Below are 17487 nucleotides of genomic sequence, written 5' to 3'. Positions count from 1 at the left end.
AGAGGTTTCTATCGATAATTTCCCACCTCTACTACTTTCATCTCTTTTTATTTCACAACGTATTGTTTTCTATCTTTTGCGTTATTTTGCCGGTTCTTAATGCACTCATCACTGTATAGCGGTATATGAATAAGCCTTGGCTTATTCATATACCGCTTATGCTTATTATGCATTATGCTTTGTAAATTATAACATAACAAATATTTCGGCAAAGTTAAAGGGATGCAGCATCGGCATGTTTTCTGAGACCAGTAGATAAGTCCCACCAAATGCAGCGATTTTAGTCTAATCAGTTTGATGAGCCACACATTAAGATACTTTTACGAAATATACAAAACCGAGTATTCCTTCTCTGCGGAAAGAGCATGGGTAATAAGCAGTTTGGATTTAAAAATGGTCTTGGAACTAGTAGGCACTATTTTGTATGCGCGTTCTCTTACAAAAAAACGGTAGGTTCCGAAAGAACGTTTATGTTTGTTACATCGACTTCGAGAAAACATTCGACCGAGTACAACACGATATACTTCTTAATTGTCTGCGGGCAGTAGGACTTGACTACTACGATATAAGACTTCTAAAATTCTTATATTACAATCAAGTAGCCTCTATCCAAATTGGAGATAGTCATACTGAAAAACTACCCATCAAACGTGGAGTACGAGAGGATTGTGTTTTTGTCACCCAGTCCTTTTAATTTGTACTCTAAATATATCTTAAGGAAGACTGTGATAGACAAGAGGGAGTAAGACTAGGCGGAGGAGTAATCGACAACATCAGATACGGTGATGATACAGCCGTTCTTGCAGAAAATTTACAAGATCTCCAAACATTAGTAAATCTGGTTAGTGAAGCAAGTTATCGGAGAGGCCTTAAAATTAATATTTAAAAGACAACGTGGATGGCGGTTGGAAAGATTAATATAGACCAAGGTTTACTTTCTCTTAATGGAGAGGAGATAGAACGTGTAAACGATTTTAAATACATCGGCAGCTGTAAAATGTAAACTGTGACTCTGATGAAGAGATATTAACCAGGATTGAAATATCACTTAAGGCTTTTATGACCTGAAAACCAGTTTTATGTAACAGAAACCTGTCATTACATATTCGCAAGAAGGTCCTGAAATGTTATGTGTGGTCTATCCTATTATATGTTTGTAAGACATGGACATTAAAAACCACAATCCTTAACAAATTAGAAGCATTCGAATTGTGGTGCTATCGACCGATTCTAAAAAGATCATGGGTTTCGCACAGAATAAAAACAGAATACTTCGGCCATATAATTGGAGGACCCAAATACCATTTACTTCGCCTTTATTTATTTACTTTTACCAACAAGGAAGAGTGGAAGGAAAGAAATGGATTGGTCGAAAAAAAACATTCATGGATGCCTAATGTTGGACAATGGTGTGGTGTCACAGTAGAAGAATTATTTTGCGCAGCAGCCGATAGAGAACGGTTTCAGAAAATTGTAAACATGATGATGGCTAACGTCTGAATACGGACACGGCAACTAAAAAGGAGAAGTAGATAAAAGATAAAATGAGACAAACTATATTATTCATTTTAATATGTTCATTTCGTTTCGATTTAACATACAATAAAAAATAATAATACTGTTCACACAATCGATAACCTTTAGTTTACACGATAAATTTAATTACTATTTTAATGGGAATAAGCCACAATTTGAAGGTTAAAATAAGTTTATTGACGTTTCAATTTCCACTTCGGAAATCGTTCTCAAAATACAAACATTAATAAATTAAACAAATTTTGTTTTTTGTTACTTGGTGAAAAATTCTTCTAATTTAATTTTATTTGATTCATTTATATTGACAATGTAGACATATATATTACACATTTTAGAGTAGACGATTTTAAAATTATATTGCCAATATTGCTGAGTTGCGTTCCTGGGACGACTTTATTCTAAGATAATTCATTCGATTACATGAAATCAATTTTAACTTGAGAATATCCGTCAGAAAAAAATCATAACATGTAATTCGTCTTAAAAAAGACAACCACATGCAACGATGACAGTAAAATTCTCCCGTTAGTGATTCCATAGTAGATCATGACAAAAAAAAAAAGAAAAAAAACTCTTATTAGGTTTAGTTTTAGATAAAATAGATCTCAATGTATTTGTTGTTTTGAATGTTGTTGAAATGTTAAATTGATTTCCTATCTTTTTAAGTTTTTCTATTACCTAATCCTTTTATGTATGGTATTATTATTTTCCTCGTTTTATTCCTTGTGTATGCTGTAGGATCTCATTCTAAGTTGTTCTGTTCTATTCGGTCAATTGTTGAAAATTCCTTATTTATAAACGATAAAGGATAATCATTTTTTTATAAAACATATGTAAACAACTGTTTTTCCTCTAAGAACGAATTTTCGTTAGAACAAGCAATTTTGGCTCTATCGTATAAGGATTTATTGATTCCTTTTTTAGTATTGATATTGTGATTTGATTTGAAATTTAAATATCTGTTGGTGTGTGTTGGTTTTCTATACACCTGAGTCTCATGGCCAGTATCGTCCTTAGAGATTAAAACATCCAGACAAGGTAGTGTATCTTATATTAAAAATAGAGAATTTGATAGATCTCAAATATGTAAACATGCATGGGAAAACAGACTAAAAGAAACAGATGGTAAAAAGGGAAAAATCGAAGAAGCGGCTCTAATAATGCTAAATCAGACCAACTGTGTCGTAAATTCCTCGTCAGAATACAGTAGGATCTGGTTATCCATATTTTAAGAGGAAGTTAATAAAAGGAAAATACTACTATTAGTAAGTCAGTAACATATCGGGTACATCATTTATGATTTTTAAATAACAAACAAAACCATAACAATATAAAATCAGAATTTGGTGTTTATTGAGAGTAAACTAAATGTAAGACCAAATACTTACCATGTCGGGATAGTATTATAAGGTTTTATTCCTGGTTTTTTCCTCATGATTTACTTTGTAATCACTAACAGGAGAATTTTACTGTCATCATGGCATGTGGTTGTCTTTTTAAAGACGAATTACATGCTGTGATTTTTTTCTGATGGATATACTCAGTTAAAGTTGATTTCATGTAATCGAATGAACTATCTTACAATAAAGTCGTCCCAGGAACGCAACTCAGCAATATTGGCAGTATCATTTTAAAGTCGTCTACTTTAAAATGTATAATATATATGTCTGAATTGTCAATATAAATGAGTCAAATAAAATTAAATTATTAAAAGAATTTTTCACCAGGTAACAAAAAACAAAATTTGTTTAATTTATTAATGTTTGTATTTTGAGAACGATTTTCGAAGTGGAACTTGAAACGTCAATAAACTTATTTTAACCTTCAATTGTGGCTTATTTCCATTAAAAAAGTAATTACTTTAAAATTCCACAAGAAAATAGTTTCAGAACAATGATAAACATATTGAATTTAAAAAATTTGGTGACACATGGTCAATGTTATAGGATTTCACTTAATAGAACATACAGATCCCCGCTCGAAAAAGAACATTAGAGTCCAATGGTTGATACCAGCCAACCAAGAGTTAGGTGTGTAAAAGCTACTGATGGTAAGGTAGATATATGTGAATTTTTTCTAAAATTTTTTACAGTAACTAATACCACTGGAGAAGGCCGCCTGTGCAATTTTCTATTAGTCAAGCTATTACCTAGTCTGTAGCTCGAAGTTAAAGATATATGGAGTCAGGGCTACGACAATTATTGATCGAACATGAAAGAGCAACATGTTGGCCTTTAAAAACGGATTCTTGAAATCAATCCTAGAGCATTATACGTGCCCTGTCCGGTTCATATATTATATGACAGCAATAACGCTGCCAGGTCTAGCGGTGAAATTTTTGATTTTTTTGATGGTAGATGGTAGAAGAGGTTTATAATTACTTTCCTGTGTCTCTATGTCGATGGGAGTTACTAAAAAAGCACGTGAAAAATTTAACTTATAAACCGTTAAGTGAAACAAGTTGGGAAAGTCGTATCAATGATATGAGATCTCTAAAATAAGACCTAAAGAACATTATTACTGCATTAAATGCCTTAATTGGAATCCCACCAGAGACACGAAAACAAAAATGGGTGCTAAATCAATAATTAAAAGAATAAAAACATTTACATTTTAGCGTTTAGTTGTAAATTGGCATGATGTATTAACAAGAAGTGATGACTTAAATAAGATGGTTTAAAATTCTAAATTAAATAAGCGGTCCATTTAAGGCTTAGATAATCTTAAAAAGTATTTGGAATTCCAAAGATCTGACGATATTAAAATATTTGTAGAGTTGTTAAATACTTGCTAGAGATTTAGGTATTGATCCTAAATTTGCTATCTCGAAGTGTAGTAAAAAGGTCCGTTTATTTGATTATGAGGGCAATGATGAACTAGTTTCAAACCACGTCCAAGACTGCCGTCTATTCTGCTTTCTGTATGAGTTTAACATCTCTAATGATAACTTTATAAAAGCCTGCATGGAGTTTGATATTAAGTTACATTTAATTACAGGAGGAACCAAGTATCGTAAAATATATAGACGGTAAACAACTCTTTAATGAAATAACTTCAGGTGAAAAACAGCCAACTGAAATATTAGAAATTTTGCTGGCTTTAAGTTTTTTTTAACCTTATCTGTTTCTATGGCTTGAGGTAAAAGAAGTTTCAGAAAATTAAAAATCATTAAAAATTACTTAAGAGAACTAATATGGCACAAGAAAAGCTTCGAATTTGAATTTCGAAAAAATTGAAATCGCCGAAATGATTGACTTTCTTCTTAAAAGGCCAGAAAAGTTAGTTTATAAATATTTATTAGGACTATTAGGTAGTCTTTGTAGAAGTACTAATTTATATACTTGTCGTTTCGAGATTTATGAATAAGTACTTTTTGTTATTCGATTCTATTTCCTGAGTGAACACTGTTTTGTATTTCTAATTAGAAAATGTCCATTTTTATTAAAAAAATTTTATTTTTGTTTTTGTTTTAGTACCTTGATAAAGTATTTTTCACTGGCCAAAAAATTACCTTTTTTTTAAACGTTTCAAATTTTATTGAAATTTTTATTAGTGTTTTACCTTGTTTAAAAAAAATTATTAAAAATATGAAACATTCTCTAAAGGAGGGGGCACATTAGGTCTTCTTATTTATTCATGAGAAGAAAGAAATAAAAAGTTGCAACCCGTTAAAATAATGATACTCGTAAAATACCGCCACTGAAAAGAAAGGGTACAAATAATAAAATGGTACTTTGGTGGCCATTAGGTATAAGAAACTATTAATTTATTTATTACAAGTCAACGTCATGAGAAAGGCTTTGTATAATAGATTTGTTTTGTATTTGGCACAAGGTGATGATTTGTTTGAGCACTTAATTCGCTAAGAATTTTATTTGGTTTAGAATTTCTAAATATTTGAAATTATTTTAAATTTAAGCTGTAGGTTTGGAATTAATTTTCATTTTATTTTATTTTTATAGAACTAATTTTATATTCACACTCACTACTTCTAAAATAGCTAAACAAAAATGTGGTATCAAAGATATTATTTGTAAAATGCCAAATAATATCCTATTTTTAATTAAATCACGTAGTTTTTCACCCATTTTAAGCTTAATTCCCTACATGTTTTTATGAGTGATAATAATAAATAACAAATACATTTTTAGTTACAGCAATGACCCATGGCCTTGCCTACAAACCAATATCCCACTAAGAGCTGAAGCAACAAGGCCATTTAATATTTTTCTGAAGCTTCTTGTGGCATCGTATTACGATTTACTATTTTTATTGGGAACAAGCCACAATTTTACCATTAAATAAGCCACAATTTTACTTTAAAATAAGTTTATACTTTATTTTGATGTTCCGATTTTCACTTCGAAAATCTTTCTCAAAATACAAAGCAATAATAATATTATTATATTATATTATTAATTATATGTAGATCATTGTGTCTTGCCATTACATGAGGATATTTTTGCATGTTTTAGCGGTCAAAATATTTTACTGTCATTGATTTCAAAAGGAGAATATCAAAAATTAAAAGTATGTATGTACAGCGTTAACAGGCCTTTTAGGCCCATTGCAGGAAAATTTAAAAGTAAGTAAGCACAAACATTGCTGGTCATTAATACTCACTTCGGTCTTTTTTCATATACTAGACTTACCTATAGTGTAAGCTCTTATCCAGGCACTTTTCAATCCATCGTAGAAACTATTTTGTTAGGTTTGAGTCAAACTAAATGCTTTTTGGACGATTTAATTTGTTTTTGGTTAATCCTCGCAAGAATGTTATCAAAATGTGCAAAATGTTTTAAAAAGACTTTTAGATTTTAATTTTAGTTTTTTATTAAAATTAATTTTATTAAGTCAATGAAAAAAAAAGTATCAAAGTATCAAGTTTCAAACAAAAATGGAGTTCTTGGACATGTCGTTGATGTTAATGGTATTCACCCTACTCAAAAGAAGTTGATGCAATAAAATCCGTACCCTCCTCAAAATCATTAACTGAGTTAAAGGTTTAAAATCTTATCTTGGGTTACTACATTACTATGGAACATTTATCCCATGTTGCCAAGTAAATCAAAACCGTTGTATGGTTTATGTCAGTCTGGTATTGATTTCACCAAAAACTGGACACAACAATGTGAAGAAATATTTCAATTAAGTAAAGAACTTTTAGCCTCTGAAAGTGTCTAAAGCAATTATAATCCTAGTCTGCCCATTTATGTAACGTGAGATGCTACTTTGTCTGCAAAATGAAAATTTATAGAAATTTAGAGCATGAGGCCCTTGCAATTATTTTTCAATAAAAAAAATTCATAAATATTTGTACGGAAGAAAATTTGTCTTAATTACTGATCATCAACCTTTGCAGTTCCTATTTAGAAAAAACACAAGTAGTCCGACATCTGCAGCTTCTAGAATTACACGATGAACAGTTAGATTGTCTGGGTATCAATATGATAATCAATATAGAAAAGGCTTGAAATTTCTGATTTTTTGTATTCGTTTAGTTTGGTTAATCAAATACCTCTTAACGCAGAAGATATAACCAAAGAAACAAATAAAGATTTAATTTTACTTAAGGAGAAAAATTTTACTATATCTGGTTGGCCTAATTATGTCTTAGATTCTAGTTTAAAACCCTATTTTAAAAAAAGAAATTAGTTGTCTGTGGAGAACAATTGCATTTTACTAGGAAATAAAACAGTTATACCAAAAGTTTTGCAAAATAAAGTTTTAAACTTATTTCACGAACAGCATAATGGAAAAGTACGTAGTAAATTGCTAATACGATCCTACTGTTGATGGCCTAATATGAAAGAGACTATAGAAAGATTTTTAGCATCTTGTGATATATTTCAACAAAATCAAAAGTTTACTAATAATATTGGCATGTTGTCATCATGGCCATCAGCACAACATAATTTTTTAGAGTCCATATTGATTTTTTTTTAAATTTGGATTTAATTTTTTGTTGCTTTTGGATTAAAAGTCTAAATGACCAGAAATAAAAATGATGAAAATTGCTCAGTTGCGTCATTAACGATTTATGAGTTAACTATCATCGGTCTTCTAACAGAACTAGTTTCTCATAGCGATCCTCCAGAGTTTGGTGTTTATTTTAGCAGGCAAATGGGTTTAAACCTGTCAAGTCAGCAGGATATCACCCTCAAATTAATGGTTTGGTCGAAAGGGACGTTCAAGCAATTAAAATAGCTTTAGAAAAAGCCTTGTTTTCAGAGAGAGAAAAATTATGACAGAAAAATTAGTTTTAAATAAGTTACAGAATTATCTTTTTAGTTACAGAAATATCTCTTCGACTGTAACAGGAATTTCACCTGCCAAAGCTGTTTTTAAAAATAGGCCTAGAACACGATTTGATTTGTTAAAACCGTCAAGTCAAAATATTTGTGTTAAATCTAATAACATAACAACTAATCGACCTTTATATAAGATAAACCAAAATGTTTTTGTAAAAAATAAGCTCACTAAGCTTTGGCAAAAGAGTGTTATTAAAAAGGTCCTATCTTTTAGTACATACCTTGTTCAAACAGAGGACAATATTAGGTTTGTTCATTCAGATGATTTAAGAAGTATTGTTTATGAAACTTTACCAATAGAAGATAGTGTTTTACCGGATGTGTGTGATGCAGTTCTACAGCCAAGAATAAGGGTTAGCCCTTCGTTAATTTTAGATAGAGATAATAAAAACCAGAGGAATGTCATGAAAGTTGAAGTTGCACCAAACAATTCAGTCATCAGTTTTAGAAACAACTCAGCATCCTGCTAGTTCTATTACAACTACAACTTCACCTTCTATTTAATTACCCCTACGCACTAGATCTGGTAGATTGATTAAATCACCTACCAGATTAAACCCCTTTAAAAAAGAAGTGAAGAAATGTTGAATATTTACTTATTTAAGTTATGCAATTTCGGATCTAAAACGCATACTTTGGGGCTTTGGGTGTCAAGAAAATGTAGTAGAATACGGTCGTGCCAGCAAAGATGTCATGTTTATATAGTCCATCTTGTGTTTTGTATAGATATAAAACTAATGTATTTCAATGAAGTAATCAAATTCAGTCCCTAACTTTATTAAATACAGAACAGAAAGAAACAATGGCTCAAGTATACAGAAAACCATCATATACTAGATACCATCCAAAATTTTAATTATAGTTAAAATCATAAAACAAATGTTAAAAAATGTTTCATCATGTATACGAGAATATCAAAATTACTTTTAATAAAAAAATAGGTATTTGGAAGAAAAGGTCAAATATCGTACTATCCTACGACATTATTTATCAATAAGGATTTTTAGAGTATAAACTAAAAAAAACTAAGAAATAAAGACCTTGAAACATTTTTGCAAGAAGGGATTCTAGAAATATACCGTATGTAAATTAAAAAATTGCCTTGTCTACAAAGTAAAAAAAAACTAAACATACGATATTATTTAAAATACTAATTAGTACAATTTATTTTTTCTGAACTAAACCTAACAATACACAAGACAAAGCATATAATGTTTATAAAATTTATTTAGTATTTAATATTAAAACAAAATTGACTTCGTCACTTTATATTTTCCCCAAAACTGACACGATCCAAATAATAAATTTTAAAAATTTACACTTACCTGGCTAATATTCGTCGAAATTTTAATTTGTGGCCTCTCCCGTTTGCTCAGATAAAAATCATGGTTTCGACTGTTATCCCTTGGCTCTTCGGTCGTTCCTGTGACATCACTGTTAGTTGTATCATAAATCGTACTTCCATCAGTTGAAGTAATGGTAGAAGTAACTAACGAAAGTTTTCTAGGGGTAGTTTCTGAGGACAACGGTAACGTTGAAGGTATTTTAGTCGTCGTTTCGGTTTTTACATAAGGAGTCGTTGTTTCCGTGATTTTCCAAGTTGTAATTATAGTGTCTGGAGGGTTGGTAGTAATTTCGCGTTTTAGTTCATTTTTAGGCTGTCTAAACCACGATTGTAAAAAGTTAGGACTGCTCCAAAACTGAGATTCTATTCTTACAGCGCACAAAAGACTCATAAATAATATCGCGCGCATTTTAGAATATTATTTACTATAAAAATGTGAGAGAACCACGGACCAAGAATGAGTTTTCCGCAGTACCGTCAACTTTAAGAAGTCGCGAGATCGCCGATACGCGCTTGCCTAGAGAGAGCACTGACAACGATAGTACCTAAGTCGAAGGCCTAAGAGGGTCTGTCACGAAAAAGACGTTCAATGCAATATGTACCTATGCAGTGTTGCTGAAACTAACCCACTTCCTAGCTTGAGGTAACGTATTTAGATGAACCAATGGTTATCCTTCTTTATTTGCAAAATAAAACTGCACTAGACACCATCTTTGTTCCTTACAGTTTTATAACCTCTAGATTTAAAATCATCTGCAAAACGTTTATGTTTTTATGATAAAATATTTAAAATTTAGTAATATCATTATCTTATAATTTTGTAATACCGAATAACATATTTCATGGGAGCCTATAGCTTTTTTTTTAATTATTTCGATAAGATCAATTTAGCATTGCGTTCTTCTCGCTTGTTTTCGGGATTTAATTATCAATGAAATATTCAATATTGCAGAACACTGCTATTGTCTACTGCTAAAACGTTTCAGAACAAGCCCCATAAGAATATAAAGACCTAGTATATATTTTTTAAATATTATTATTTGAAAAGGGTTTGAAATGGTTTTCTTGTGATATGTCTAAGATAAATATTATGTTAATATAAGATTAATCCACAACTGATTGTAATGAACATTACATTTTTAACTAATTAATATTTGACGTTTCGATTTACACTCCGAAAATCGTTTTGAAAAATTATTAAAAGACATTTAAACGCAAACAGAGAACCTGATGCTCTCAAAAGGTCTAAATTATGCTGTAACATGCCCAAAAAATCAGTGCAGTTGAAAAAGTCTATAAAGTGCTACCAACATAGTTGGTAGGCCCACTGTTGGTATGGCTCGGTGACGTGGTGGACCAAAACGCAGCAAGTGGGAGCAATAAGGCTGCTAGGTAATACACAAAGGCTAGCATGCCTGTGCATTACCGGGGGCCATAAAAACAACTCCTACTGCAGCGTTGGAAGTCCTGCTGAATCTACCACCACTTCATTTCTGTATACAAGGCGAAGCCAGATCGATGATGCACAGATTAATCCATAGTCAGCGACATATAAGCCAGATGCATGGTGTTGACAATAGAAAGCTAATCGAGGAGCTAAAAGCCGATATTGTGATGAGGCAACCTATAGATCTAGCTTTAACTATAAGTTGACAATTAAGATACCAGGCAGAGAAGACTGAAATGAAGGTGTGCCCATACATGCTGCTGCTACCTGGTACACAGATGGCTCAAAAACATCGGTGGGTGTGGGAGCCGGCATCGTAGGGACAAATCAAGGGATACATTTCCCGGTAAGTCTATCTAAGGATGTGACAGTTTTCCAGGCGGAAATAACGGCAATCCATCACTGCGTGGAAGAAATACAAAGGCAGGAAAGAACGTTCCGTTCAGTTGCCATCTTCACGGATAGTCAGGCAACGCTTAAGGCACTCAATTGTGTAGATGTCAATTCTAAGCTAGTATGTGCTTGTGTGTATCATCATCATCATCAGCCCATAGTCGTCCACTGCTGAACATAGACCTCCTCGAAAAACCTCCATTCAGATCTATCTTGCGCTGCTGCAATCCAGTTGGTATAAATCCTCTTTATATCGTCAGTCCATCTTGTCGGTGATCACCTTTTATCCTTCATTCTAGCGACGTGTCCTGCCCACCTCCATTTAATTTTGGCTATGTGTTTTATAATGTCTTCTACACCACTTTTTCTACGGATTTCTTCGTTTCTTACCCTATCTCGCAACGTTATGCCTAACTATGATCTTTCCATTCTAGGTTGAGTCACTTGTAGTTTTTGTGTAGATGTCCTTGTTAGGGTAAGTGTCTCTGCGCCATATGTAAGGACAGGCAGGACACACTGATTAAAGGCTCTTCTTTTTAAGCTGATATATCACCTTTAAAAATATCACGCAGTCTTCCATATGCTGCCCATCCCAGTGTTATTCTTCTTAGCAGCTCAGCAGTTTGATTATCTCTGCTAATTTTTACCGAATATCCAACGTATATGTAGCTATCAATAATTTCAATTTCGACGTCTTCTACCCTTAAAGGATGGCTCAGAACTAAATTAGTCATCATTTTCGTCTTTTGGTAGTTAATATTTAGACCTACTTTACGTGCTGCATCGCTGAGTTCATTACTTTATCTCATCTTACCATCAATATTTATTCCTTTACTTTCCCATTCCAGTGACTTCAAAGCATGTTTAAGTACAGTAATGAACAACTTAGGCGACATAGTATCTCCCTGTCGAATACTTAATAAACTAGGAAACCGTAGCAAGGTTATGGTAGCCTGGGTACCGGCCAAACAAGGCTCATCAATGCCATTCATTGGACCGGAACCTTTCTGCGGCGTTGCAAAGACAGTAACAAGAACGGCTACAACGAATCAGCCGATAGATAGCTCACAAATCTCTGGAATACTGAAGGAATTCACCAGGACAAAGACAGGCGAAACAATTCATTACAAAACATTCGCCAAAATTTACGACAGACCTAATAAGCAAAGACAGGAAAACAGTCAAAGCCATCGTAGGTCTTCTAACAGGGCACTGTAAGCTGAATAGGCACTTGAAACTGATGGGATTATCACATAATGACCTGTGCAGATTCTGTCACCTCAAAGAAGAAACAGCAGAGCACATTTTATGTCAGTGTGACAGTCTGGGAAACGTGCGATTCTTTGCATTAGGAGAAGAAAATCCACCGGCAAATAGCTACATGGAAGGTACAGTCTCGAAGCTATTAGTCTTTTTATAAAGGGTCAGGCTAGAGAATGTTATCTAGGAGTAAAGGACCACAATAGATCTCAAAGATTCAAAGACTCAAAAGAAAGAATATAGAATACTATGCAAAAATAACTGGAGAACATCATAAAATTGAAAGTAAATCTTACTAACGAGCTATCAAAGCTATCAAAGCTCTAAAAGAAGATGAGTCCTGAATGATATTACCAGCTGATAAGGGCAACACAACTATAATTATGGATAATAGTCAATATAAAGAGAAAATTCACAAATTGGTCACAAAAGGACCTTACGCCAAATAAAAAAGGACACAACCAAAACACTGGAAAACAAAACATATAAAACACTGCACAAATTTAAAATTTACTAAAGAAATTTACCACTCAGATCAATTTGCAGCAGCATGGGTTCTCCTTGCAGCAAACTGTCCACATTTCTCCTAGACGTAATACAGCCTTTAGCTACAACAGCTACCAACACAACTTCTTTTATCAAAACTCACAGCAATTCTTGCAAAAACTAGCAGAAACCTATTACACTTCCAACAATATGCTACAGTCAGTTTTCATATTACCAGTCTTTTCACCAATGTACTATTGGAGAAAACTTTAAAAATATTAACAGACAAATTAAAGAGGGATGATACATTGACAATAAAATCCATAAATGTGTCAGCTATCATGGAGCTACTAACAGTTTCAATACCTATTTTCAACTAGATAATGATTTCTATAAACAAAATTTAGGATTAGCCATGGTCTCATCCTTATCTCCAATATTAGCAGATATATTCACAGAGGACTTCGAACAAAAACATTGTACATAAACAGACCAATACATTTTTGAGGGACATTGACAATAAAGCAGGATCAATCATAAATTCACCATGTAAGAGAATGCAACAACCTAACCTAACCTAACCATGGAAAAGAATGCAACAATTTACTCCCTTTTCGGGATGTGTTAATTACAAAAAAAAGTTTATAGGAAACTAACTTACACTAACAGATATTTAAATTACCACTCTAGCCACAACGCAAACATCAAAAAAGGAATCATCAAATCATTATATGATAGAGCCCGAAGCACCTGCTTTAGTGAAAGTGACATTTAGGGAGAAAAATCCTACTAACCTGTCATTTTTGATAAAAAATGACTACCCATTGTCATTTATAAACAAGGAATTTCACATTATTGAAGAAAAGAAACAGCAAAACACCACAAGGAATCCAGAACCACTCACAAAAAGGGATTCAAAGATGACAACAATACCATATATGTAAAAGGATTGCCAGAAAAATTTAAAATTAGGAAATAACTCCACTATCCCAACAACATTCAAAACAACAAATACACTAAGATCTATCCTATCCAAAACCAAGCCTAACAACACACAATAAAGATCAAAGAATTGCATCTATAAAATACCCTGTGAATGCGACAATTTATATGTCCGGGAAACTGCAAGACCACCAAGTGTCAGGATAAACATACATACAAGACTTCGAGTAATCTCAGATAATATGCAAACATGCTTGGTACAACGAGCACAGAGTACAATAGAAAGATGCATCAATAATCATGAAAAAGACATGAAACAGAGAAAAGTCTGTGAAAAGGAAGCAGCTCTCATCCTACTTAATGAAGAAAAATGTATAGCAAACCCATCAGCAGAATGTAGCAGGCTTTTTTTGCAAATACTAAAAGAAGAATTCAATAACGAGAATATACCAATAATAGCGAATTAATAGGAAGTCGGAGACATATAATCAACAATTTTATACACAATACATATGCAACACACAATACACAAGCATATAATCTACGTACACGCATTACACAAGTATATAATACCAAAAACACAAAATAGTCAGAATTTGATATTTCAAAGGTAAAAGATCGAGTAAGTCAACCATCAATTTTCAAAAACATTACCTAACATTACTAACAACAATTTGTTGATTATAAATTTTCGCAGAATTTTTAAAATAATCTTTTTTGAAAACGATTTCCAGAGTGGAACTCGAATCATCAGCCATTAGTCAGTTAAAAATCTAATTCTCATTACAATCAATTGTGGCTTAATCCCAAATAAACATAATATTTATTTAAGTTATTGCTTAGTTGATACTTAATTATCTTGAAGAATATTTACCAAAACAGATTTATCTACATAAATTGTAGTTGTAGTTTTTTACTTTAAATATATTTCCTGGTTCTTGTTCGTATAAATATATTCTAGTTTAAAACCTATTTTAAATAGGTTTTTAAATTGATTATGGCATTATCTAACCGTGGTTTATGTTTTGTGTGTTATAATGAATTCGCTCTTATGAACCCTGAGCGTGAAAACTGTCCTCCCTGTACAATCCTGAATGAATGAATACTAATATTTAAACAAAATACTAAAATACAAAAAAAAATATTAATATTAAATTCTTTAAAAAAATTAAAACTATGGGGTGGTTTATGGTTTATGTAAAAATTTTAATATTATTGTATTAGTAAAACAGAATAATAAAATAAAATTTTTGATTTATATATATTTTCCTATATTATAGAATATTACAAATTAATATTATATTTTCTGTTACTGCCATCCATTTGTAAGTTTCTAACTTCGCTTTACCCAAAAGCAGTACCTCAAAGTCGCTAATTTTACTGTCTCTGTACATCTACCTTAGTTATCTACGCATATGTTCTATTCATACGATAGATGGCGCAAACAAGATATAAATAATATATTTGTATATTATATTTATTAATAACTTGTTTAAAATATTCTCTAATTAGTTTTCTCATAAATTTTAAAATTAGTTTTAGTTATAAAGGTTAATAAGTAAACTTATTTACCTAAGAATAACCTTATATGCAACCTTGCCTTGTATAAAACCATAAAACTATGCACTGTAGGGAACGGTGATAAATATTAATATTTTAGTCAATATTTTTAAAACTTCAAGTGTTTTATACAAAAATTTATAATTAAGAATTACTAAGATATGATCACAACGTAATAAATACTTTTGTTTATATTTCAATTAAAATAAATTCTAATAATAAACACTATTGCCACCTACTGTCAAAGGATCGAAATTTTTGTACAAATGTCTCTACATTGCATTTCGAAGTTTAGTTTTTTTTTCTAATCCTAGTACTGCATCATTTGCATGCATTGGCTGTCAGAAACAAATTAATTGAAGACAAAAGTCATAGCACACACAAAAGTTGCTTATAAGAAAGTTTTGACAGCAAATTACTAGAGTTTATTCAATTAGATTTTTATAACTTCTTTATACTTTTTTAATAATTTGTTATAGTTACGGTAATTGACCCTATATTTGTCAGATGTCACTGATGTATATTATCATTGTTTAAATAGGACTAGTTAGCCAACGCAATGTATAAATTTGTTTGATTCTAATTGAGACAGTCACTAGATGTCACCACTCTTTCTGTCTCAATAGATTTTAATATACCATTGTTTGTTTGATATACATTATACTAGATGGTGCTATGTGAAAAAGTTAAGGACTAAACTAAACGTCCATTTTTGATCCACTGAATTAAATTCACCAGCGTTGCAATATTTCACTGACATAGTAGCAACAGGTGTACTTACAAATGTTACAAAAAACAGACCTTGAATCACTTAAGATATTCATTTAAAATAGAGTTATTACTATCAACTAGTAAATATCGTGTCAACTAAAATTGTACATAAACGTACTGTGGCTTCTAAATCTTCCTATATCTAAATAAGTTTAAAGAATTTAAATATTTTATTTTATTTGGAAGTGTATTACAAAAATTTGGTCCGAGGTAAGTAAAACATTTTAATTATATGTGTTTAAAACATAAAAAAACATTGTATGAGAAAACAAATTAGGTATTTAGAAATAAATTTTACCGGATACTACATACATTCGATAATATTTGAAAAAAGTGATTTTAAATTAAAATAATGTTACTTCCATAATAAATAAATGGTTTTTTACAGATGGCCGGAAATATTTGTTGTTATTACAAATGTGGTCTATCACCATACAATATTCATGGATTAAGAATGTTCAGATTTCCGACAAAAATCCTTCGGCTTGTCAAAGATGGATATTACACTCTGGTAAGTAAATAGAAACTTTTTTTATATTCTTTTATTTTACACCGTTTCCGTTACGTAATTAACTTGAAAAAATGTTTAATTTTTTTTTTCATTCATCATTTTTTATTATCGCCAGGGTGCACGCGTCATATTCGAGATGCATTAATTTGAATTTTACGTTTTCGTTGGTATTATAATTATGATATAATAAACTTCGGAAAAACAAATTAGTGAATAAATATCAAGTTAATAAACAAACAAAGTTTTAGATATTTAAATATGTATTTCTTTAGCTATTTTTAGTTATTGTATTGAAAAGTAGAAATAAGTTCATCTTTATCGGAGAACTAATTTATACAAAGGTCCATCTGGGAAAAAATTATTGGTTTCACGTAAAAATTTTATACAGATATTTGAAGGTTCTAAAAGATATATGAGGGTTAGTTAATAATAAATCTGTGAAGACATACAGGTGATTTTGGCTATAAATGTTTTTTATCCAGTTAGAGAAAAATAGTTAAAATAAAAATTGTAGATTCAAAAAGTTCTTCCATTTGTGAGTTTCTAAATTAAAATATATAAAGAATTCACCAAAATAGTTGCAAAAAACCCTTGATTTTGCAGAAATTTATAAATTTTAATAACTTTGTTTTTGCATAATGGTATGTAATGTAACTAATAAAAATAGTAAGGATTTGTTTATCGTAGAAAGCGATTATGTAAACAACTTTTTGTTGACCTATCCCAGTTTAAAAAAAAATTATGTTTTACGTGCCACAGAAGCCAAGATATTGCAAATTCTGCAATCGCGCTTCATTTTGAAAAAGTTCAAATCTAAAAAAAAACCGAGCTCAAATGGAGAACCATTCTACTTTTCCGAAGCGGAATTTTACGAATACCATCATTTTAACGGGTTATAAATTTTTACTTCTTTACCGCATATACC

General features: G+C 31.3%; 1 protein-coding gene across 1 annotated transcript in view; it reads right to left on the bottom strand.

Annotated features, from left to right (window-relative positions):
- dsx-c73A (doublesex cognate 73A) overlaps positions 1–9793 on the bottom strand; it is a 213740-nt gene extending 203947 nt beyond the window's left edge. The window contains exon 1 of the mRNA XM_072545868.1: positions 9173–9793. Coding sequence (XP_072401969.1) covers positions 9173–9601 — 429 coding nt within the window. The 5' untranslated portion in view covers positions 9602–9793. The remainder of the gene's footprint in view (positions 1–9172) is intronic.
- Between the last annotated feature and the right edge of the window lie 7694 nt (positions 9794–17487).

This window comes from Diabrotica undecimpunctata, chromosome 10 (assembly GCF_040954645.1).
Source record: "Diabrotica undecimpunctata isolate CICGRU chromosome 10, icDiaUnde3, whole genome shotgun sequence".
NCBI lineage: Eukaryota > Metazoa > Arthropoda > Insecta > Coleoptera > Chrysomelidae > Diabrotica > Diabrotica undecimpunctata.
The sequence above is the reverse complement of the archived record's forward strand: the minus strand, read 5'-3'. Positions and strand labels throughout refer to the sequence as shown.